Here is a 23,394-nt window from a genome sequence, read left to right as displayed (position 1 = left end):
CTCATGATTTTACAGACCTCAATCAGGTCCTCCTTCAACCTCCATCCTCCCAATGAAAATAACCCTAATCTACTCAACCTTTCTTCATAGCTAGTGCCCGCCATACCAGGCAAAACCTGGCAAACCTCCTCTGAACCCTCTCCAAAACATCCACTTCTTTTTGATAAGATGGTGTCCATAACTGTACGCAGTATTCCAAATGTGGCCGAACCAGAGTCCTATACAACTGTAACATGACCTGCCAACCTTTGTATTCAATACCCTGTCCGATGAAGGAAAGCATGCTGTGTGCCTTCTTGACCACTATCGACCTGCACTGCCACCTTCAGGGTGCAGTGGACCTAAACAGTCAGATTTCTCCGTACATCAAATACTCCCCAGAGCTTTTCCATTTACTGTACAGTTTGCTCTTGAATTGGATCTTCCAAAATGCATCAGCTAACATTTGTCCAGATTTAACTCCACTTGCCATTTCTATACCCAACTCTCCAATCTATCTATATTCTGCTGCATTCTGACAGTCCCCTTCACTATTTGCTACTTCACCAATCTTAGTGTCATCTGCAAACGTGCTAATCAGAGCACCTATACCTTCTTCCAGATCATTTATGTACATCACTAACAGTGGTCTCAACACAGATTCCCTGTGGAACACCACTGGTCACAGTTCTCCATTTTGAGAAACTCCCTTCCACAACTATTGTCTCCTGCTGTCCAGCCAGTTCTCTATCCATCAGCTAGTACACCCTGGATCCCATGCGACTTCACTTTCTCCATCAGTCTACCATGGGGAACCTTATCAAACGCCTTACTGAAGTCCATGTATATGACATCTATAGCCCTTCCTTCGATCAACTTTGTCACTTCCTTGAAAAATTCTATTAAGTTGCACAAAACCATGTTGCCTATCACTGATAAGCCCATTTTCTTCCAAATGTAAATAGATCCTATACCTCAATATCTTCTCCAGTAGCTTCTCTACCACCGATGTCAGGCTTACTGGTCAAAATTAACTGGATCATCCCTGCTACCCTGCTTCATTAAGGGGACAACATTTGCAATTCTCCAGTCCTCTGGGACCTCACCAGTGTTCAAGGATGCTGCAAAGATAACTATTATGGTCCCAGCTATTTCCCCTCTCACTCCCCTCAGTAACCTGGGATGGATTCTGTCTGACATGAAGACTTGCCCAACTTAATGCCTTTTTGAATACCCAACACTTCCTCCCTCCTTCTGCCGACTTGACCGAGAGTAATCAAACATCTATCTCTAACCTCAACATCCGTCATGTCCTCTCGGTCAGTATTCCTCTGTGAATACTGACACATTAAGAATCTTACCCATTTTCTCTGACTCCACACATAACTTGCCTTCTTTGTCCTTGAGTGGGGCAACCCTTTCTCCAGGTACCCTCTTGCTCCTTATATACGAATAAAAGGCTTTGGGATTTTCCTTAACCCTGTTTGCTAAAGATATTTCATGACCCCTTATTGCCTTAAGTCCTTGTTCAGATTGGTCCTACTTTCCCAATATTCTTCCAAAGCTTCATCTGTTTTCAGTCACCTAGATCTTATGTACACTTCCTTTTCCTCTTTGCGAGACTCACAATTTCACCTGTCATCTATGGTTCCCTAATCTTGCCATTTCTATCCCTCATTTTCACAGGGACATGTCTGTCCTGCAATCAAATCAACCGCTCTTTAAAAGCCTCCCAAATATCAAATATACCCTCAAACAGCTGCTCCCAATCCACATTCCCCAGCTCCTGCTGAATGTTGCTATAGTTGGCTTTCCCCCAGTTTAGCACTCTTCCTTTAGGACACTCATCTTTGTCCATGAGTATTCTAAAACGTACGGAATTGAGATCACTATTCCCAAAGTAATCCCCCACTGAAACGTCAACGACCTGGCCGGGCTCATTCCCCAACACTGGGTCTAGCATGAGCTTCTTCTAGCCCTGCTGAGTTAGGCTATTTACTTACTGCTCTATTAAACCGTCCCGAATGCTCCTTACAAATTCAGCTCCATCTACACCTTTAATACCATGTGAATCCCGGTCAATGTTGGGAAAATTAAAATCTCCCATCACCACCACCTTGTTGCTCCTACATCTTTCCATAATCTATTGTACCTCTCTCTCACGCTCGCTGTTGGGAGGCCTGTAGTACAGCCCCAACGTTGCTTCTGCACTTTTTCCCATATTACCTCACTGCTCGAGTCTTCCATAGTTCCCTCCTTCAGCACAGCTGCGATATCCTTTCTGACCAGTAATGCAACTCTTCCACCCCCTTGACTGCCCTGTCTATCCTTCCTGAAGCATCTATATCCTGGGATATTTAGTTGCCTTTCCTCAACCAAGTCTCAATAGCAATAACACTATACTACCAGGTACTAACCCAAGCCCTAAGTGCATCTGTTTTACCTACTAAACTTCTCACATTAAAACAAATGCACCTCAGACCACCAGTCCCTTTACGTTCGTCATCTGGTCCCTGCCTACTCTTCCCCTTAATCATGCTGACTTCAGTGTCTTGGGTTGAGAATGTGGCACTGGAAGAGCATAGCAGGTCAGGCAGCATCGGAGGAGCAGGAGAATCAATATTTCAGGCATTAGCTCTTCATCAAGAAAGGGGTTCGGTATCTAGCTCCTTACTGGCTTCAGTTACTACCTGTTTACTGTCCACCAACCACCTCATTTGGTTTCCATCCCCCTGCTATGTTAGTTTAAACTCTCCCCAGCAGCGTTAGCAAAAACACCCCCAAGGATATTGGTTCCAGTCCTGCCTAGGTATAGACCATCCAATTTTAATAGTCTCACCTCCCCCAGAAATGGTCCCAATGTCCCAAAAATCTGAACCCCACTCTCCCGCACCACCTCTCAAGCCATGTATTTATCCTGCTTATTCTTTTATTTCCACTGACTAGCAAGGCATTGGTAGCAATCCTGAGATTACTACCTCTGAGGTCCTACTTTTTAAACTTAGCTCCCAACTCCCTAAAATTCTGCTTGCAGGAACTCACCCCATTTTTTTTTTAGCCTTTATCACTGGTGCCTATATGCACCACAACAGATGGCTGTTCACCCTCCCCGCTTCAGAATGACCTGCAGCCGATCGGAGACATTCCTAACCTTGCACCTGGGAGGGAACATACCATTTGGAAGTCATGTTTTCCCCTTACAATTGAATTCCCTACGACTATAGCCCTTTCATTCTTTTTTCTCGCCCTTCTGTACAGCTGAGTCAGCTTGACTACTGCTGCCTTCCCCTGGTGAGCCATCTCCCCCAACAGTATTCAAAACTGTTAAGGTCAGGGTAATTCAGGTCTCATCTGTTCCAGAGATGTTATAACACATTTCTGAACAGATTGATGAGAAAACACCACAATCTTCCTAGAGTTCGGCGGGAAAATGCAAATTCTTTCTAATTCCTTAGAAAAAGTGTTTTTGGCCAAAAGTCATAACCTGGTTACCATACCTTCATCCATCCTTGGGGTAAGCCTGGAACTGTTCGGCCCATTTCCTCACTCCTTGCTCTGGTTAATGTATCTCTATGTTCCTATATTAAATAAAAATGATCGTCAAAGGCTTTGTGCAGATGACCAAAAAAAATTATCAGCAATAAAACTGTTTTCACAAATCAAGCACATACATTCCACGATTCCAAAAAACAGTTAGGAAACTTACCAAGTGGATGGTTCAGAGTAGAGCCAAAGACAGCATTTTCTCACTGTTTTGAAGTATGAATTTTTTCTTTCCTTTTTAACTATGTTCATACTTATAATTTCAAAATTGTTTCTGTAAAAGCCTATTATTACCAGTGGCACTTTCACTGATGGGGTATCTAATTACAGCATGATAACTCTACATCAGCACAAGTGGAGGTCTTGAAACTTGAACATACAAGTAAAGGTTCATTAAAGTGTCAAGGACAGGTAAACCCTGGTTAGGCAATCGCCAAGTACCAAGTAGTGCTTGGCATGACAGGTCAGTAAGGAAGTGTTGATCTTGGAATGAATGCAGTGAGATATTTACTAGAATAATACTGGGACACGAAGGGTTAAATTACAAGAAATTATGTCCACTCCGGGTAGTTTCTACTATTTAGCACATATGTAAAGCTCATTTTTAGGTGGGCCCAGTACTACTTCTTGCAAGTTTTTATCCTTTCCACAATGAGCCACAGTTAGGGTGAGCTCAATAGTAGAATGAGGGGTCTACTGCATAAGATGGAGAATGAAGTGAATCAATTTGGTTACTGATGGCCCACAGTACCTTATGGAGGTGCAGGGATATCCTGGAATTTACTGTATTTGTTAGTAGTAGTATCTCAATGCAAAAGTGTGCTTTTTTCTGTACCATGTGCAGAAAAGGTCCCTGCACAGATGTGGCCATGCAAAAGTAGTTCAAGGCTCCTCGCACTTAAATAAATCATCCGTACATTCCAAAGAGAAAAAAATTAGAGTAGTGAGAGTTGAGGATGTCCTCAGCAATGTAGAGCTTCACCATCACAGGAAACCATGTCATTTGTAGAGAGATGCAGCTGCAAAATGTAAAATGGCAAAGTTGAGACTCAAATAGGCTTTTCTTTCTCCTGTTGGTGGGCTTGTGACAGGTTACGCTCTTCAGGGCTCTCTGTCAGTAATGTTGCTGCCATGCTTTGGTGATGTACAGTGAAGTTATATGCAGGTACAGAGGCAAATGGAATGATGGCCTTTACAGCAAGAAGATTGAATGCAGAAGTACAGATGTCTTGCTGCAGTTACACAGGGTCTTGGTGAGACCACATTTGGGATTTTAAGTGCAATTTTCACCACCTTATCTGAGGAAGGATGTTCTTACTATAGAGGGAATGCAGTAAAGGTTCACCCGACTAGCACATGAAGGGAGGTTTAACTAGTTAGGATGAGATTCGTTTGAGTCCAGAAAAATGGTGGTGGTTGGGGGAAATTTAATTGAAACCTCAATTTCTAACAGGATGAAACAGGATAGGTGCAGGAAAGGTGTTCCCAATGACGGGACAGATGTCCAGAACCAGGGGCTACAGTCTAAGGATATGGGGTAAAATTTCTTTACCCAGGGAGTGGTTAAGGGGGTGGAATTTGCTACCACAAAAAGCCATTGAAGTCAAAACACTGCAGGATTTCAAGGTGGCGATATAGCACTTGGTACTAAAATGATCAAAAGGATTTGTGGGGAAAAACATGACATGGCTATTGAGTTGGATGATCAATCATGATCATAACGAATGGCGTATTCTGGCTCCTAATTTCTATCGATTCTATGATGTATAAAAATGGGCAGACATAATTCAGTTCAGCAGGTTACTCAATATTGTCGAATACCTACAACATTTGTGTTCCTAAAATGAATATGATGATGGCTTGCCTCTGTTAGCACTTCTTTATTGCATTTACAAAAAAAAAAATTTCTAAGTACCTGCTTCTCTAAGTTTGTGCCACGAAGTCCTTCCAACTCAGAGACCGACTGTTCACCACTTTTCCTTGTGTCTGCTTGATCTCTTATCTGACTCTCAATTTTGCCTTTTTCTGGAGATGTCTTTTTTTGTTCTGCCAATCCTTTCCTTTCAGCTTCTTCTTTTTGTTGGTTGTCTTCAATTTCCTGTGCTCTCTGTTCTTCATTTTCTTTGGGCTCTCTTTCTTGGTCAGCTTTTGTTTTGAACTCTTTCTCTTCCTCTTCACACTGTTCTTTTTCTCTGCGCTCTTCTTCCCTTAGTCTCTCCAATCTCTCCTTCTCTTTTCTTTCTTCTTCCTGTCTTCGTTCACGCTGTTCTCTCTCCTTTCTAGCCTTCTCACCAATTAGAGCTGCTTCAGCATGAATCTGATTTCTCTCTTCATCAGTCAGTGAATTCTGTGATTCTATACAGGGCTTTGTTGACCGATCAGGAATCACTGGTCCATTGTGAACAGGTAGACTGTCAGCACCAACCACCTCTGATTTAGACAGTGATCGATTTGACTGTTTCAGTGAAGGTTTTTTAGTTCGATCAATCTGTTTAAAATACATAAAAGCGCAGTTATTTTCATGGCAACCTAGAACACTTGCATACAATAGAAGTGAACATATTTAAAAAGGTGAGAGAGAGAGACTTGGAGCAAATAAAAGCAAGACTTGCATTGATATAGCACCTTTCACAACAACAGGATACCTCAAAGCATCTACAGCCATTGGAGTGGGATCACCTTTGAAATACAGGGATAAAGCAGTTTTGCCCACAGCACCTCTCAAAAACCGCGAAGAGATAACGTCCAGAGAATGCACTGCTCATCTTGCAAACAGAGCCTTCCGATCTTGCAACCATCCACCCTAAGGGGAATACAAATTCTCAGCTTCATGATTCAACTGAAAATCAGCATTGGCTCAGTATTGAAGAGAGAGCCTGGTTTTCTGTACCCAACTACTGGAGAGGGTCATGAACCTCAAACCTAACTTGAGAGACAAGTGACTACCCACAAAAATATGCCAGACACAAACTACAGGTTTATTAAACAGAATTAGGTAGATAATAGCTTATGATTCTGTATATTTTCAACCTTAAATTGTACAATCAATTCAAAAATATAAAAACAGCATGCAGATTCTCCAGAAGTAAAAGGAAAAACGCACAAAGTCTCATTGGCCACTCCTGTCTGCCTCTGAATGATTGGATACAAATCAATAAATTCTGAAAAGGACTTCAGTTACAGTGATTATGGTGTGGAATGTTTGGGACATGAATTTATTGGGGTGGGGTAGTATTGCATTGGGAGAGGAGGTGCATTGCATTGGGAGAAGAGTTTAAAAGGATATGAGCCAAGTACTGACAAATGGGACTAAATTAATTTAGGATATCTGGTTGGCACAAACTAGTTGCACAAAATGGTCTGTCCCTTGCTACACCGTTCTAGGACTAACTTGATGGGACTGAACGGCCTATTCTTATTATATTCCCAATATCCAATATGGAAGGACAATTCAATAATATGAGATAGCTGCCACTTAAGTTGTGAACGGTTTAAAAATGTGGCTTTGAACAGCCATTTTATTGTAGAGATCTCAGGAGCATTTGTGAAGTCAGGTCTGGTCACCATGCTCAGATGAACTACTTAGGAACAGCATGAGAATTGGTCTTTCTTCCTGATACCAGGATTTAGATGAAGGCACCCAGAATTTCATCCTGTTCTGCTGCAAAGTAACCCAAACAGTGATCAAGTGTTCTCAGTTTTCAAAGGAAAAAGGGCCTTCATGTGTTCTCTGAAGCTGCTGTACTCAGCATACTACAAAGGAAAAGTCTCACTATTCAACTACAAAACCATCACAGCTGAATCTAAATTTCAAATTTTGAACCCTTCACTTCAGAAAGGGAATCTTCATGTGAGACTTGCAATGGTAATGCATACTGATTTCAATTTCATTCTCATTATAACAAATAACTAGCACTTTAAGTAGGTGACATGTGGCAATACCAAGCATGATGGCTGGACCTGGCTTCAAAAATGCTCCCGAGATCTCTGCAATACTGTAGTTATGCAATGTACTAACCTTTTGTCTAGTATAAAGCTGTGCTGGGTTTTTTTCAAATTTAAATACTGAAAAACGAGGAGCACTACATATGAGCTTACACAAGTTCTTAGCTCCCAGATCATTGGGAAACGACTGGTATGGTTATGACACTAACTTTAAATGTTCTTGCAAACCTGATTCAAATAGTTATTTGAATGTTAACAAGAAAGCTTGCCCAGTATTCTACTTCCTTCTTCCCCATCAGTTCAACATGTTGCAAGAGCCCATTTTACTAAAATCAGTTGCACAGGCACTAACGACAAAGGAAGCAAAATCAAATGAGTTAATTGGCAACGGGCACAGGCAAAGATGAAAGAAGAACTACTGAAGCAGGAATAAGGCAATATTGTACAAACATAACATACCGCACATACCTGTGGAATGGTCTTCATTGCAACAGGCTGCCCAGTGACTGGAACCCCAGGGGCAAGGATACCATTAGGCACATTGATAGTTTTTAGGTTGACCTTTTTTGGTGTCTCTTCGAGCAAAGATAGGTGTTCATTAAAAATTTCCAATTCTTGGACAGCCTTACTTTCATTAAGGTCTTTCGAAGGTTGTGGGGGCTCCTCCAAGGATGGGTAACTGAAATTCACTATGAAAAAAGAATGAATGCAACACCGTATTCAAAAGCTGATTTTGTATTGCCATTAAATATAGATCGACCACTGCGCCGACCTTTTGTGATGTCCACAAATTGAACTCCAAATTATTGATCAACAAGTCTGATTTCTGTAATATTCAGCAGGTGAAATCAGTTGCAGCACCAATTCTAACAGTTAGCTTTTAATAGCCTTCTCATCAACACTAAGTGCATCCTTCTTATACAACTAGACTTAAGACTTGCAATGCTGAATAGTCTTGTGATGATACACTGTGGGATACACCAGCAGAACTTCGAATTAACGAACAGAGGTGACTATAGTGGCCATTACTAAGGAGGTGGTTCTGGAGAAGTTGAAAGGTGGATCATCACCCAGACTGGATGGAATACACCCTATAGTTCTGAAGGGTATAGTTGAGGCAAATGTGGAGGCATTGATGTCCATCTTTCAGGAATCACTGGAGTCAGGGAGGGTCCCTGAGAACTGGAAAATGCCAAAATGTAAAATCCTGTTTAAGACTGGAGGGAGGCAGATGGCAAGAAACTATAGACCAGTTAACCTTGATAAGATTTAAGAGTCCATTATAAAATATGAGATTGCAAAGTACTTGGAAGTGCATGGTAAAATAGGACTGATGCAAGGTTTGTAGCTCAGGTCCTATTTTAAGGTGTAGGTTTGCTCGCTGAACTGTAGGTTTGATATCCAGATGTTTCATTACCTGGCTAGGTAACATCATCAGTGGTGACCTCCAAGTGAAGCGAAGCTGTTGTTTCCTGCTTTCTATTTATATCTTTCTCCTGGATGAGGTTCCTGGGATTTGTGGTGATGTCATTTCCTGTTCGTTCTGAGGGGTTGATAGATGGCATCTAGATCGATGTATTTGTTTATGGCATTGTGGTTGGAGTGCCAGGCCTCTAGGAATTCTCTGGCATGTCTTTGCTTAGCCTGTCCCAGGATAGATGTGTTGTCCCAGTCGAAGTGGTGGCTTTTTTATCCGTGTGTAGGGCTACGAGGCAGAGGGGGTTGTATTTTTGTGGCTAGCTGGTGTTAGTGTATCCTGGTGGCTAACTTTCTTCCTGTTTGTCCTATGTAGTGTTTGTGGCAGTCCTTGCATGGAATTTTGTAGATGACATTGTCTGACTAACAAACTTAAAAGACCCAGTACATCCCATGGACAAAACCAACGTCATCTACAAAATTCCATGCAAGGACTGCCACAAACAATACATAGGACAAACAGGAAGAAAGTTAGCCACCAGGATACACGAACACCAGCTAGCCACGACCCTCTCTCCCTCGTAGCCCTACACACGGATAAAAAAAGCCACCATTTCGACTGGGACAACACATCTATCCTGGGACAGGCTAAGCAAAGGCATGCCAGAGAATTCCTAGAGGCCTGGCACTCCAACCACAACGCCATGAACAAACATAGATCTAGATACCATCTATCAACCCCTCAGAAAACGAACAGGAAATGACATCACCACAAACCCCAGGAACCCCAGCAGGAGAAACATATAAATAGAAAGCAGGAGACAACAGCTTCACTTCACTTGGAGGTTGCCATTGATGATGTTACCTAGCCAGGTAATGAAACGTCTGGATATCAAACCTACATCCTAAAATAGAACCGAATCAGCACAGCTCAACAAGGACAGTCATGTCTGAAAAATCTGTTAGAATTCTAAGTAATAAGCTAGACAAAGGACAGCCAGGTAGTGTTAGTGAGTGGGATGCTGCAAAGGACTTGGACAGGCTAGGAAAGTGGACAAAGTGGCAGATGAAATGCAATGTGGCAAAGTATAAGTTCATGCACTGATAGGAAGAATAGAGGCATGGACTATTTTCTAAATGGGAAAAGGCTTTAGAAATCTGAAGCACAAAAGGGGAGCACTAGTTCAGGATTCTCTTAACACATATATTCAGTTGGCAGTTAGGGAGAGATGTACTGCTGAGGCTCTATACAATTCTGGTCAGAATGCATTTGGAGTATAGTGTGCAGCTTTCGGCCCCGTTTTTAAGGGTGGATGTACCAGTGTTGGAGGGGGTCCAAAGGCCATTTACAAGAATGATCCTGGGGATGAAAGGCATTTCATATAAGGAGGCACTGGAGGCTCTCAGTACGTACTCAATGCAATTTATAAAGTTGGATGAAAGGAGGTATTTCATTGAAACAGACCTGGATACAGTAGATGGGAGCTGATGTTTCCACAAGGAAGTGCGACTAGGACCTGAGGACAAGGCCTCCAGGTGAAGGGATGACCCTTTAGAACAGAGATGCAGAGGAATTTCATCAGAAGTTGGTGAATCTGTGGAATTCATCATCACAGAAGGCTGTGGAGACTAAATCATTGACTGTATGTAGGACAGAAATAGATGGCTTCTTCATTAGTAAAGTGATCAATGGTTACGGGGAGAAGGCCTGAGAAAGGGGTTGAGAAATGTATCAGCCATGATTGAATGGTGGAGCAGACACAATGGGTCAAATGGCCTGATAGTACTGTCTCTAGACAAGGCAAATAGACAACGTATGATAACAGTGTTTAGGGAGGAGAATGTGCAATAAAAAAGAAATTACTGTTTTACACACAAGATCCACAGATATGGCAGACTCTGTCATTCCATCAATTATAAGATCATCAAAAACTACAGGATTACGATTGTCTCATCTGGTCAGGTAGAGGTAGTTTCACATTTCTCTTTAAGGGTGCAGTTGTTAAGAGACAAGCCTCCCCCATTTTGTGCACCTGAAATTAATTCCCCTTCTCCTAGCCTCAAGCACAGGTAAAGAGCAAACGTTCCACATTAGCTGGCAGGAATTGTCCAAGCACGACTCCCTCTCTTGCTCTTGACACTTCAGTGACAACGATGGAATAGTGACATTTCTCAGATTGGATGAGTGGCTGCTGCCCTAATCCTTCTAGACTGAAGTGGTTCATGAGTTTGGAGGGGCTCTCGAAGGACCTTTGGTGAATTTCTGCAGTGCTCCTCGCAGATGGTACACAGTGATGCTACTGAGCCTCCGAGGTGGAGGGAGTGTACTTGTACGTGATGCTGATCAAGCACACTGCTTTGTCCTGGATGGTGTCAAGCTTCTTGAATTTTGCTGGAGCTGCATCCATCTAGACAAATGGAGCATATTTCATCACACTCCTGACCTGGGCCTTGTAAAATGGTGGACACTTTAGCGAGTCAGGTGCCGCAGTATTCCCAGCCCCTGACCGGCTCTTATAGTGACTATTTATGTGAAGATTCTAGTTGAGTTTCTGGTCAATGGTAACTCCCAGGATGTTAATTGTTGGGGATTCAGCAATGATAGATAAATTGTCTCCTGTTGGAGATGGGCAGTGCCTGGCATTTGGGTGGCACAAATATTACTTTGCCATTTGTCAGCTCAAGTCTGGATATTGTCCAGATCTTGTTGCATGTGAACATGGACTGTTCCATTAACTGAGGAGTTCCAAATGGTGCTGAATATTGTGCAATTATCATTTAACATTTCTACTTCTGACCTTGGGATGGAAGGAAATTCGTTGACGAAGAAACCGAAGATGACTGGGCCTAGAATACTACCGAGGAACTTCTGCAGGTGTCAAGCTAACAGGCCTGTAATTTCTTGTTCTCAGTCTTCCTCCATTTTCGAATAAAGAATTACATTCACTAGATCTGATCAAATGGATCCTTTTTGGCACCTACAGAATTTTGGAAAATTAGAATCAATCTGTCAACTATCTTGCTAGCCACTTAAAAACTTTTATGACCCCTAGATGAAGCTATCTAAGGATCTTTGAATTTCTGCAATGCTCCTCGCAAATGGTACACACTGATGCTACTGAGCATCTGTGGTGGAGGAAGTGTGCTCCAATTTTATGGAGATCCCAATTTTCTTAAATTCCTACCTCCCCTTTCCATTTTTGAGATGTTACCTGCATCGTCTATGATGAAAACTAATACAAAATATCTGTTCAGTTCATCTGTTGTTTCCTTATTGTCCATTATTAATTTCCCAGATTCAGTTTCTATAGGATGTACAGTCACTGTTTTTTTGGAAACTCAATTTGTACTTATTTCTACCATAGATTATTTTTTCCCTGTTGATTAATCTTTTAGTCAGACATTCTTTGTTCTTAAAAAAAAATTGTTCAATCTTCTGAACTACTGACCATGTTTGCTGAACTACATGCTTTTTACCTTAAACTTGATACGAATACTATCTTTAACATTTCTAGTTTATCACAGATGGTGGGTCCGCTTAGGATTTTTCACTTGTGGTTAGAATGTATCTACTGATTATTCCAATATATCCCATTGCATGTCTTCAGTGCATTTCCACTGATCTAATGCTGAATCGAATTTGCCATCCCACTGTAGTTATATCTGTTTTCATGCACTTATAGTTGCCCTTATTTAAGTAAAACTCACAAAGATACTGCATCATCCCACATTTTTAAAAATAAAGGCAAATTATTATGGCTAGTGGAGATCTTAAATAAAAAATTCTGAAGAAATTCAGCAGAAATTACATGATCTGTGCAGAAAACAATAGTCAGTGTTTTGACTTTAAAAGTTGGACTCAAAACATCAATTCAGATTCCATGGCTCATTTCACCCCAGCTTCCTGAAATTGCAAAACAAATGCTAAAATGGAAATGTTTTACAAGGATTACTGAATTTAATTTATGTTTCCATCAGAAATGGACATGGAGGAACAGTAAGCACATATTTTTAAAAAATTACCATGCAGCACATATTGCAAAGAACCATGTCCACACTTGGTGGATGCTTTTCATCTTTCTTGTTAAAGATATGCAAGAATGATTGAGAAAGTGCACACCCTTGCTTATTTAAGTAATGGTACTCACAGGACACTTGTACAGCTCCAGGAGGTTCTTTCTTTGGAACAGTCACTTTGGCATTCGTAGTGTACATTGGATAGCAGAGGAGCCAGCTGTCATAGCCACCCTCCAATACTAGTGGTTCACTTCGGAGAATTATCTGGCTATCCCACTGCATTAAAGAAGCTTATGTTGAAAATTCAGTATGCTTTTGGCAAGTGGCCTTGCACTTACCCTTCCATTACAAAAAGCTTGTACTGTATTAATTATGTTAGAAACTCTCAAATTGTGACTCATCCTGTGATTTGCACTTCTAGTTTACAGGGTTACTGTGAGAATGAAATGAGGGAGAACAAAAATAAGAGAAAACTTCAATTTTGTTTCACTAATCTCCCCAAACTACTGAGGTAAGGTTGCAACATCCAGGGGGCTTGACAGTGAATGTTGGAAAAACACTTCTGCTCATGGGAAAAATCTAGAGCTAGGCATAACCGTTCAAAACAAAAAATGTTTGCCCAATTAAGACCGATGAATAGATATGTTGTCTGAGGGTACATTGTCTTTGGAACACTATTCCTCAGAAGCTGGAAGCAGAGCTGTTGAATTTTGTTTTTTTTAAGGCAGAGGTAGCTAGATTTGTGATAAGCAAGGTGGATGAAAGATCATTGTGTTAGTCAGGAATGTGGAGCAATCAGATCAATAATCTTACTGAATGGCAGGGCAGAACAGTTTATTTCTGCTCATTTGTATGTTCATATGTAACATGTACAACATGAAATGCAATTGAATATTTCTTGAGAAAAAAATTCTAAACCTTATAAAGTGCATCCTTGAGGCTCTGAAGAATGGTTCCTCTTTTCACCTGGTGAACAGAACTGTCCCAATCCAACAAAATTATGTAATCAACAAATTGACGCTTTTGCCATATCTCTTTTGACTCCTCTGGAAGTTTCAACTCTATCTGGTTAACAGTGATGCTGTAGAAGACAGTTTTAAAATCATTCAGTTCCTTTCTCTCAGCAGGCCATTTTGTTATAAAGTTAAATTAAATTACACTAATTTCTTGTCAAACTGTTATAGCAGTTATCAACACTTTTGCAAACTTGCACTCTATTTCCTACCCTGGACTGACCGCTTCCTCTGGTACACTTATACAGTGTGATCTGGCCACCTGCATATGAGAATCCTGGTAATCCTTGGAGCTTCGTGCATCCATAATGATCATCTCAGTGTTTTCATCTTGCATCATTGCAAACAACTTTTCTGCAGTTACTGCTCCCTGAAGTGAATCTGTTTGCAAAGCAGATAGTCATATCACCAAAGCAACCAGTAGTTCAGTCAATCAAAATGGGAAAGATGTGAGAAGTGCAATCTCTAAAAACAAAAAAACTCGTTTTTATGCTATGATTAAATAAGAAAGTAAGTGGACCAGCATGTCGCTTGATGCATATTATTGACCCGGACATGAATGTGCAGGGCCCAACTTTAACACAAAGTTGGAAGCACTGCAAACTGAGAAGGAAAACAGTAAACTTCAAAACGGGCATAGTTGGAATAGGCACTTAATTGGCAATTACATTTAAGTCGAAGGACAATATGAATTGAAGAGAACACTAAAGAGGGTACAGAAACAGAATGATTTGGGGGCACATGTGAACAAATCCTTCTTGAAGATAGCAGAGCAGTTAAAAAGACAGAATTTGGGATTTTATAAACAAAAGCAAATTACAAAAGGAAGTTGATTCAGCCTAGAGGGTCTTCCAATGGTTGGGAAGCATGTGAAAGAGGAAAGAGAAATCCAGAAATAATGGATTTCAGCTAAATTAAAAAATTGAAGTTGGGTTCAATCTCCTTGGAAAAGACCAAGAAGATACCTAATTCAAGTAACTTCATGAGGGATCTTTGTCAGATTAGTATTAGAATTTTCTCTGTTGTTGGAAGGGGCAGGAAGCAAAGATTGTTGCGTTAAAGTGATGACAACATCCTGGGGAGTTGCCACCTGAATTGGAATGGCTTTATTAAATATGATTACAAAAGGTCAGAGGCTAAGAATTCTGCAACAAGTAGCTTAGACAGCACCTTCCAAACACGTGACCACTTCATTTTAGGAGGACAAGTGCAGTAGATACATGGGAGCACAACAACCTGCAAGTTCCCCTTCAAGCCACTCATCTTCCTGACTTGACACAGGTCAAGTGTATGATAGAATACAATAAGTGTCCAGATGAGCACGATCTGCTGAAGGGCAATTAGGGATGGGCAACAAGTGCTCACCTGGACAGTGACTTGCATATCCAAATTAGATTAGATTACTTACAGTGTGGAAACAGACCCTTCAGCCCAACAAGTCCACACCGACCTGCCAAAGCGCAACCCACCCAGACCCATTCCCCTACATTTACCCCTTCACCTAACACTACGGGCGATTTAGCATGGCCATTTCACCTGACCTGCACATTTTTGGACTGTGGGAGGAAACTGGAGCACCCGGAGGAAATCCACGCAGACACGGGAGAATGTGCAAACTCCACACAGTCATTTGCCTGAGGCGGGAATTGAACCCGGGTCTCTGGCGCGGTGAGGGAGCAGTGCTAACCACTGTGCCACCATGCCACCCAAAAAATGAAAGTATAATTTAAAAATCTCAAATATACTGTCTGAGGATATAGTGAAAGCAGATATAAACAATGGCTTTCAAAAGGAGATTTGATAATTATCTTGAGAAAAATAGAAAGGGGCAATGGGGAATGGATGGTGGAATGGTACTAATATAATTGGCTTAGCAGAAAATTTGGCATGGTTAGGTCAAGTCACAAAATGGTCTCCTGTGTTGTAACCATTCAATGATCCAATATCAGGGAAAGCAATGTAGCTGCAAAATGCTGCCACTACAAAATTGTCTCTGTTTCACATGCAAGTTCAGGATCAACAAGTAAAAGCAGCTGCTCCTACACTTTAAGCAGGTATTTGGAAATGTGCAGAATGCTCCTCAATGACTGCCTATCCAAACTTTTTTTTCCTCAGTTACAAGTATTGGTACTCGACTTGATTTCTGCCGAAAGCAGAATTCTGGTTCTGAAAGGCAAATTGTAGATGGAATTGAATTGACTCAAAGCAATAATGACAAAAATCTCACCATTGCACTCAGAATGAGTTTTCTTGTCATTTACTTCAAAGTCCTCCTAAATAAAAGAAAAGCAAAACCTTTAAACACCTGGTTAATATTTCAAACATACTGTCTCCATTTTATCAACTTTATAAAAACACTACAATTTATTAAATGAAGTAAAACTCAAGTGCCATTCTTGGATCAAATACTTTGCTTCGGCAGCACAGAACATTCAATACTGATTCCAAGTATTTTTTGGAGTGAGAATCCAAAGCAAACTAACTCTATTTCAAATCATGCAATGTTCAGACAAACTAACCCCTGAATTTAAAGCGGAGTATTACAAAATGTTGTTTGTGGTAATTTCCAATGCAAGACTTAGTATTCAACTCGATAATAACCTTTAAATTTCTTTTTTTAATGCCAAAACAATCCGAGGAACTCTTAGTTGTTGTTTTCAAATTGTTATCATATCCCTTGCTTTTGGCTTCTTCCTGCTGTTTTCTCTTCTCCTCTTGCAGCCTTTCATTCTCTTCAAGCTTTTTACGCACTTCAGCCTCCTCATATCTAATAGATGAGGAAAAACCAAAAGTCTTGCATTAATTTCCAGTTAAACACAAAGCCAAACATACTAACAGGATGAACACTAACGAGTTATTGCACAGGGAGGGGTATCAGCAATACATGTTAGTGGTGACAGAAGGCAGGCCTTAATTATTAATTCAGGAATGGGAATTGGCTGTTAAGATCAGGACCTGGATATTTTAACAGGGTCCAACATTAGGCAAAAGTGAGGACTGCAGATGCTGGAAATTAGAGAGTCTAGATTAGGCTCCCTTCCTTCCTTCCTGATGAAGGGCTTTTGCCCAAAACATAGATTTTCCTACTCCTTGGATGCTGCCTGACCTGCAGTGCTTTTCCAGCACCACTCGAGGGTCCAACATTACCCTGAACTGTGATTTTCAAGTATGAAGCCAACCAAGTCATTTTGTCCTAGTCACGATTACTGCAAATCTATAGGAATCACAGCAACTTTACCTCTACTGTCTCTCTGGGTAAGGTTTTGACATTAGCCAATCTCCTGACCAAACAGAACAGACACCGCAACGGGGAACCAATTAACAAGAGCTGCATACTCAAACTACTGGACCTGTGCTTGAAGACACTTTATATTCAACAACCAGATGTATGAACAAATCAATGGGACACCTATGGGCTCACTCATCTCCAGGCTCAGAGCAGAAGCAGTGATGCAAAGATGAGAACAAACAGCCCTCCCACAAATCTGACACAAACTCTGGATCAGATAGGTAGACAACACTTGTGATAACTACAAGAGGAGATTGAGAGCACATACCGGATTATCAAGCCCATGCTAACAGGGATCAAATATACAACAGAGGAGAAAATTAACAACCGACTCCCATTCCTACATGAGATAGTAGAAATAATACAGAACAGGGAATACGCAAAAGTATACAGAAAAGCCACACACACACAGACAGACCTTGAATTATAACTGCAACCATCTAAACACACACAAGAAGTTGCATTAGGACCCTGTTCAAAAGGCTTACAACACACGGCAGGACTCCCGATCTGCAAAGAGTGTAAGAACACCTCTACAAAGTCTTTGCCAAGAACGGATAGCCCCAAACTTCACCTGCAGCTGCCTGGCAGATAAGTAACGCAATGAGGACATGCTACTACCCAACAAACTGACCACTTTACCTTGTGTGTCTCAGAACTGACAGCCAGACTTCTCCAACCATTCAGATTCATGACAACACAAACCAACTGTCACGCTCAGACAACTCAGTTATAATTCAGGGTCTGGTCCATGTGTGGCTTTTCTGTATACTTTTGTGCATTCCCTGTTGTGTGTTCTTGCTACTATCACATCTAGAAATGGAGTTGTGCAGGACAAATATAGTGTACAGGATTCCGTGCAGGGCCTGCACAAAACATTATATAGTACAAACAGACAAATAACTAGCAACCTGTGTTCACGAACATCAACTAGCTACTAAACGCCACTAAACCAGCTGTCCATGGTAGCCATACACACAGACAAGAACCACAAATTTGACTGGGACAACACAACAATAATAGGACAAGCCAAACAGAGGATAGTCAGAGAATTTCTAGAAACATTGCACTTATCCACATATTGCATCAATAAGAACACTGACCAAGACCCAATGTACCGACCACTTCAATGAACAACTGGAATCGGTAATTGGAAGCAGTGGGAATGAACCAAATAAATTTCAACTGACAAAGTACAGCAGTGCTTCATAGGAGGCTCCACAGCACTGGGGATGTCACCTAGAAAGGGGATGAAATATCTGGAAACCAACTTCCCAACTTAGCGATCATACCCACAATTGCAACTGGCACCCGAGCTACAAATCTTTACATTAAACGTTGATCACAGCAAGTATACAAACCTTAACTTGAGGCTTTCTGAAAGCCTTTCTGCTTCCTCTATGGCTTTTCGGAAATTTGCAGGGCCCAAGAGGGAAAGGTAGTAGTCCTAAAATGAAAGATAGTACATTAAGGTTGATCAGATCTAGCTCAATAAAGTTGCACTGCAAACATTCTTAGTCAGGACTGCAATTTTTAAAAACAGAAACAAATGCTGCACTGAACACCTTACATGCTGCAGATCAGTATGTGTTTAATGGGAAAAGACAGGTCAACACTGTGAATGTGATCTTTCAGCAGAACTGGCAGAACCAGTCTGCCAATTTAGAATGACTAAAAGAGACTGGAAAGAACATGTTGGTATGCTTGCTTTCATTGCTCAGTCCTTCAACTCTAGGAGTTGGGAAGTCGTGTTGAGGTTGTACAGGACATTGTTGAGGCCTCTATAGAACATAGAAAAATACAGCGCAGTACAGGCCCTTCGGCCCTCGATGTTGCGCCGCTCCAAGCCCACCTAACCTACACTAGCCCACTATCCTCCATATGCCTATCCAATGCCCATAAAGAGGGAGAGTCCACCACTGCTACTGGCAGGGCATTCCATGAACTCACGACTCGCTGAGTAAAGAATCTACCCCTAACATCTGTCCTATACCTACCACCCCTTAATTTAAAGCTATGCCCCCTTGTAATAGCTGACTCCATACGTGGATAAAGGTTCTCATAGTCACTCTACTGGAGTAATGCATCATGGTCTGGTCATCCTGTTATAGGAAGGACATTATTAATGTAAAGAGAGCTCAGAAGAGACTTACCAAGATGTTACCAAGTATGAAACACTTGAGTTATTAATAAAAAGGCTAGCTAGGCTGGGATGTCTTTCACCACAGCTCAGAAGGTTGATAAGTGACCTAACGGAGGTTTATAAAATCATGAGGGGTAGAGATAGGGTTAACGGTAGGTGTCTTTTCCATAAAATGGGAGATTTCAAAACTAGGGGGTATTTTTAAAAATGGAGAGGAGAGAGATTTTTTTAAAATTTAAAAAAAAAGACTGAGGGGAAATTTATTTTGAAGAGGGTAATTTGCATGTGGAATGAGCCACCAGAGGAAGTGGTTAACGCAGGCACAATTAAAACCTTTAAAAGACATTTGGACAAGTACATGAATACGAAAGGTTTGGAGAGATATGGGCCAGGAGCAGACAGGTGGGATTAGTTTAGTTTAGGGCATAGACTGGTTGGACCGAAAGGTCTGTTTTTGTGTTGTATAATTCTATGGAACTTTTTCATGTAGAGGGTGATGCATTTATGGAATGAGCTGCCAGAGGAAGTGGAGGAGGCTGGTACAATTACAACCTTTAAAGGAATCTGGATGGGTTTATGAATAGGAAAGGTTTCCAGGGATAAAGGCCAAATGCTGACAAATGGAATTAGATTAATTTAGAATATAGAACGTAGAACAATACAGGCCCTTCGGCCCATGATATGGTGCCAAACATTTATCTTAATCCAAGATCAATCCAACGTACACACCTCCCAATTTACTGCCATTCACGTGCTTGTCCAGCACTCGCTTAAATGTTCCTAATGTCTTTGACTTTAATACCACCGCTGGCAGTGCATTCCACGCATCCACCACTCTCTGTGTAAAGAACCTACCTCTGACATCTCCCCTATACCTTCCTCCAATCACCTTAAAATTATAACCTCTTGTGACAGCCATTTCTGCCTTGGGGAAAAAATCTCTGGCTATCTACTTCATCTATGCCACTCATTACCTTGTACATCTCTATCAAGTCACCTCTCTTCCTTCTCTCCAGTGTGAAAAGCCCTAGCTCACTCAACCTCTCTTCATAAGACAAGCCCTCCAGTCCAGGCAGCATTCTGATAAATCTCCTCTGCACCCTCTCTAAAACATCCACATCCTTCCTACGATGGGGCAACATGAACTGGACACAATATTCCAAGCGTGGGCTCTATAGAGCTGCTGCAAAGTTTTGCGACTCTTAAACTCAATTCTCCTGTTAATGAAAGCCAAAACACCATTAGCCTTCTTAACAACCCTCTCAACTTGGGTGGCACCTTTGAGGGATCTGTGTACATGGACCCCAAGATTCCTCTGTTCCTCCACACTGCCAAGAATCCTGTCTTTAACCTGTATTCAGCATTCAAATTCAATCTTCCAAAATGACTCACTTTGCATTTATCAAGATTGAGCTCCATCTGCCACTTCTCAGCCCAGCTCTGCATCCCGTCAATGTCTTGTTGTAGCCTGTAACAGCTCTCAACACTATCTACAACACCACTGACCTGTGTCATCGACAAACTTACTAATCCACCCTTCCACTTCATCTAAATAATTTATAAAAACTACAAAGAGCAAAAGTCCAAGAACAGATCCCTCCAGGACACCACTGGTCACCAAACTCCAGGTAGAATACTTTCCACCCACCACCATTCGCTGGCCTCTTTTGACGAGTCAATTATCTATCCAGACAGCCAAATTTCCCTGTATCCCATACATAACTTTCTGTTTGAGCCTACCGTGGGGAACTTTATCAAATGCCTTACTGAAATCCACATACACCACATCCACAGCTCAACCTTCTTCAACTTGTCTTGTCGCGTCCTCAAAGAACTTAAGGGTTGTGAGGCATGACATGCCTCTCTCAAAGCCATGCTGACTATCTTTAACATTTTTCCAAATAGTCATAAATCCTATCTCTCAAAGTCCTTTCCAGGACCTTGCTTACCACAGACATAAAACTGACTGGTCTGTAATTCTTAGGGATTTCCCTATTCCCTTTCTTGAACAGGGAAACATGGTTGACCATGGTATCTGGTTGACATGAACAAGTTGGACTGAAGGGTCTGTTTTCATGCTGTAGATCTCTGATTCTGTGACACATATTGGACTCTAAAATAACTGTTTCTCTCTCCATAGATGTCACCTGACCGCTAAGTTTCACCAGCAATTTCTGTTTTCAGATTTCCAGTATCTGTAGTTTTTTGTTTTATTCCATTAGCTTTCTTGTTGGCTGCTGCATTATGAAATCTTCAGTTATGTCATCTCTCCTGCCCTCTACCCTATCATAAACTATTTGCTCTTCATGTCCCTCCTCTTCCTACTGATACAGAAATTCTTACAGTTCTATCTTTTTCCAATTCTAATGAAAGATCATCAAGCGGAAATGTCAAATGCTTCTCTTCACAGATGCTGCTAGACCAGAGTTCCAGCTTTTTTTCCTCTCATGTCACCTTAAACAAAAGGTCAGCCTGGTTCAGTAAGCAGCACTCTCACCAGATGCCCACACTCTCAAATCAGCTCGACTAAAACATCAATGAGATAATCTTTTGGGTGCATTTTGAAAGAGATCCAACGTGATCTGCTCAGATGAAAGAAAAGTCTTACAATTCAAAGCAAGAAATTCATCCTCATCTTGACCAAATTCCTTCAACCAACACAAGAAAAAAATAAACATTTAAGTGATTTAACATTCTAAAGAGTCATACTAAACTGAAAATGCTATTTCTTCTTTCCACTGCAGCTGCCAGACCTGAATACTTCCCATCACTTGGAGCTCTTATTTCAGATACTGTTGTAATTTGCCTTTTATATTAGATTAACTCATCATCCAATTCATTTGCTGAACAATCTTTGCTTATTATGGCTGCACATTAACCCTAATAAATTATTCCTTGCACGAAGTGTTTAGGTTGTGACAAGGAGGATGAAGTTCCAAAGCGCTCTTCAGCCAGCGCAGCATTTTTGAAGTTTTATTCTAGTTGTAGATGCACCAACCAATTTGAGACAAACTTCAATTTATTGTTGTACATTTTTGCGGTACGTGTGGACAGAATACAAAAGATTGACCACCTCATGATTGTACTATTAAAATCAGTGACATGACCAACTGCCCCAGCGTGTGTCATAGATAAGCAACATGCAATTTGATAGAGCTAGAACAAAAACAGTGTTAACTACAATTCTTTTGACAAAGAACTGGCAATAAAATATATCCCCAAGGTCAAAAAGAAAAGACTGCATAACAAGTTCCAGATCAAGCAACCTTGAGTACAGTTGTTTACATTTGGCTGTTTTCTAAAAACTCCCAAAGGAACTAGCCTAATAAAAAAACATAAGAGAGAGAGTGTCAGCTATAAATTACTGGAACAGCTATACTGCTGGTAGATACATTAATGATGGCACCTATAAAATAATGATATAAGCTACACAGTCCTGCAGAAAACATAACCAAGTACCTGTTGGTGTTTGAAATCAGTCCTTTTCCGAATGAGATCGTACACAGTCAGGTATTTCATGTAAAGGACATAGGCTTTCTCCTCATCTCTATCCAATCTACATTCCTCTGCTGCCTTAAATATTTTACAAGCACTCGTGACATAGCTGGAAAATGAAAGAAAATGATTTGGACAGAAAACTATTATAAATTACAATAAGTTGAACATTCCAAACAATCTTTCTTGTTAATTTAATGTTGACAAAACACTTAAAGAATTTTAAGAGGACACCATTTAATAGTAAAGCATCAACAAATCCCTCAGTTGGTTAAGGCAATGGCATGAAACCTGAAAAGGTTCAGAAATTATTTACAAGGGTGTTGCCAGAGTTGGAGGGTTTGAGCTATAGCGAGAAGCAGAATAGGCTGGGACTATTTTCCCTCGAGACCGGAAGCAGAGGGATGACCTTCGAGAAGTTTATAAAATCATCAGGGACATAGATAGGATGAACAGCTACGGTACTTTCCTCCAGTGCAGTGAAGTCCAAAACTAGAGGGCTGAGATTTAAGGTGAGATGGGAAGATTTATAATGGACCTAATGGGCAACATTT

The 23,394-nt window shown here is 41.0% G+C and overlaps 1 protein-coding gene across 6 annotated transcripts in view; it reads right to left on the bottom strand.

Annotated features, from left to right (window-relative positions):
• Positions 1-23,394, bottom strand: part of usp8 (ubiquitin specific peptidase 8) — a 57,385-nt gene that overhangs the window by 15,466 nt on the left and 18,525 nt on the right. For 5 of the 6 annotated variants that reach the window (XM_072565420.1, XM_072565418.1, XM_072565419.1 and 2 more), the window contains exons 3-12: positions 22,805-22,949; positions 18,564-18,649; positions 16,515-16,680; positions 16,141-16,186; positions 14,126-14,294; positions 13,819-13,981; positions 13,032-13,176; positions 7,927-8,156; positions 5,438-6,010; positions 3,477-3,557 (exon numbers count right to left, since the gene is read on the bottom strand). In XM_072565420.1, the coding sequence (XP_072421521.1) occupies positions 3,477-3,557; positions 5,438-6,010; positions 7,927-8,156; positions 13,032-13,176; positions 13,819-13,981; positions 14,126-14,294; positions 16,141-16,186; positions 16,515-16,680; positions 18,564-18,649; positions 22,805-22,949 (1,804 nt within the window). The remainder of the gene's footprint in view (positions 1-3,476; positions 3,558-5,437; positions 6,011-7,926; positions 8,157-13,031; positions 13,177-13,818; positions 13,982-14,125; positions 14,295-16,140; positions 16,187-16,514; positions 16,681-18,563; positions 18,650-22,804; positions 22,950-23,394) is intronic. The other variant, XM_072565423.1, reaches the window with a different exon arrangement.

Source organism: Chiloscyllium punctatum, chromosome 48 (genome assembly GCF_047496795.1).
Source record: "Chiloscyllium punctatum isolate Juve2018m chromosome 48, sChiPun1.3, whole genome shotgun sequence".
In the NCBI taxonomy this organism is placed as follows: domain Eukaryota; kingdom Metazoa; phylum Chordata; class Chondrichthyes; order Orectolobiformes; family Hemiscylliidae; genus Chiloscyllium; species Chiloscyllium punctatum.
Note: the sequence above shows the minus strand (reverse complement) of the source record. Positions and strands in the feature narration are given on the sequence as shown.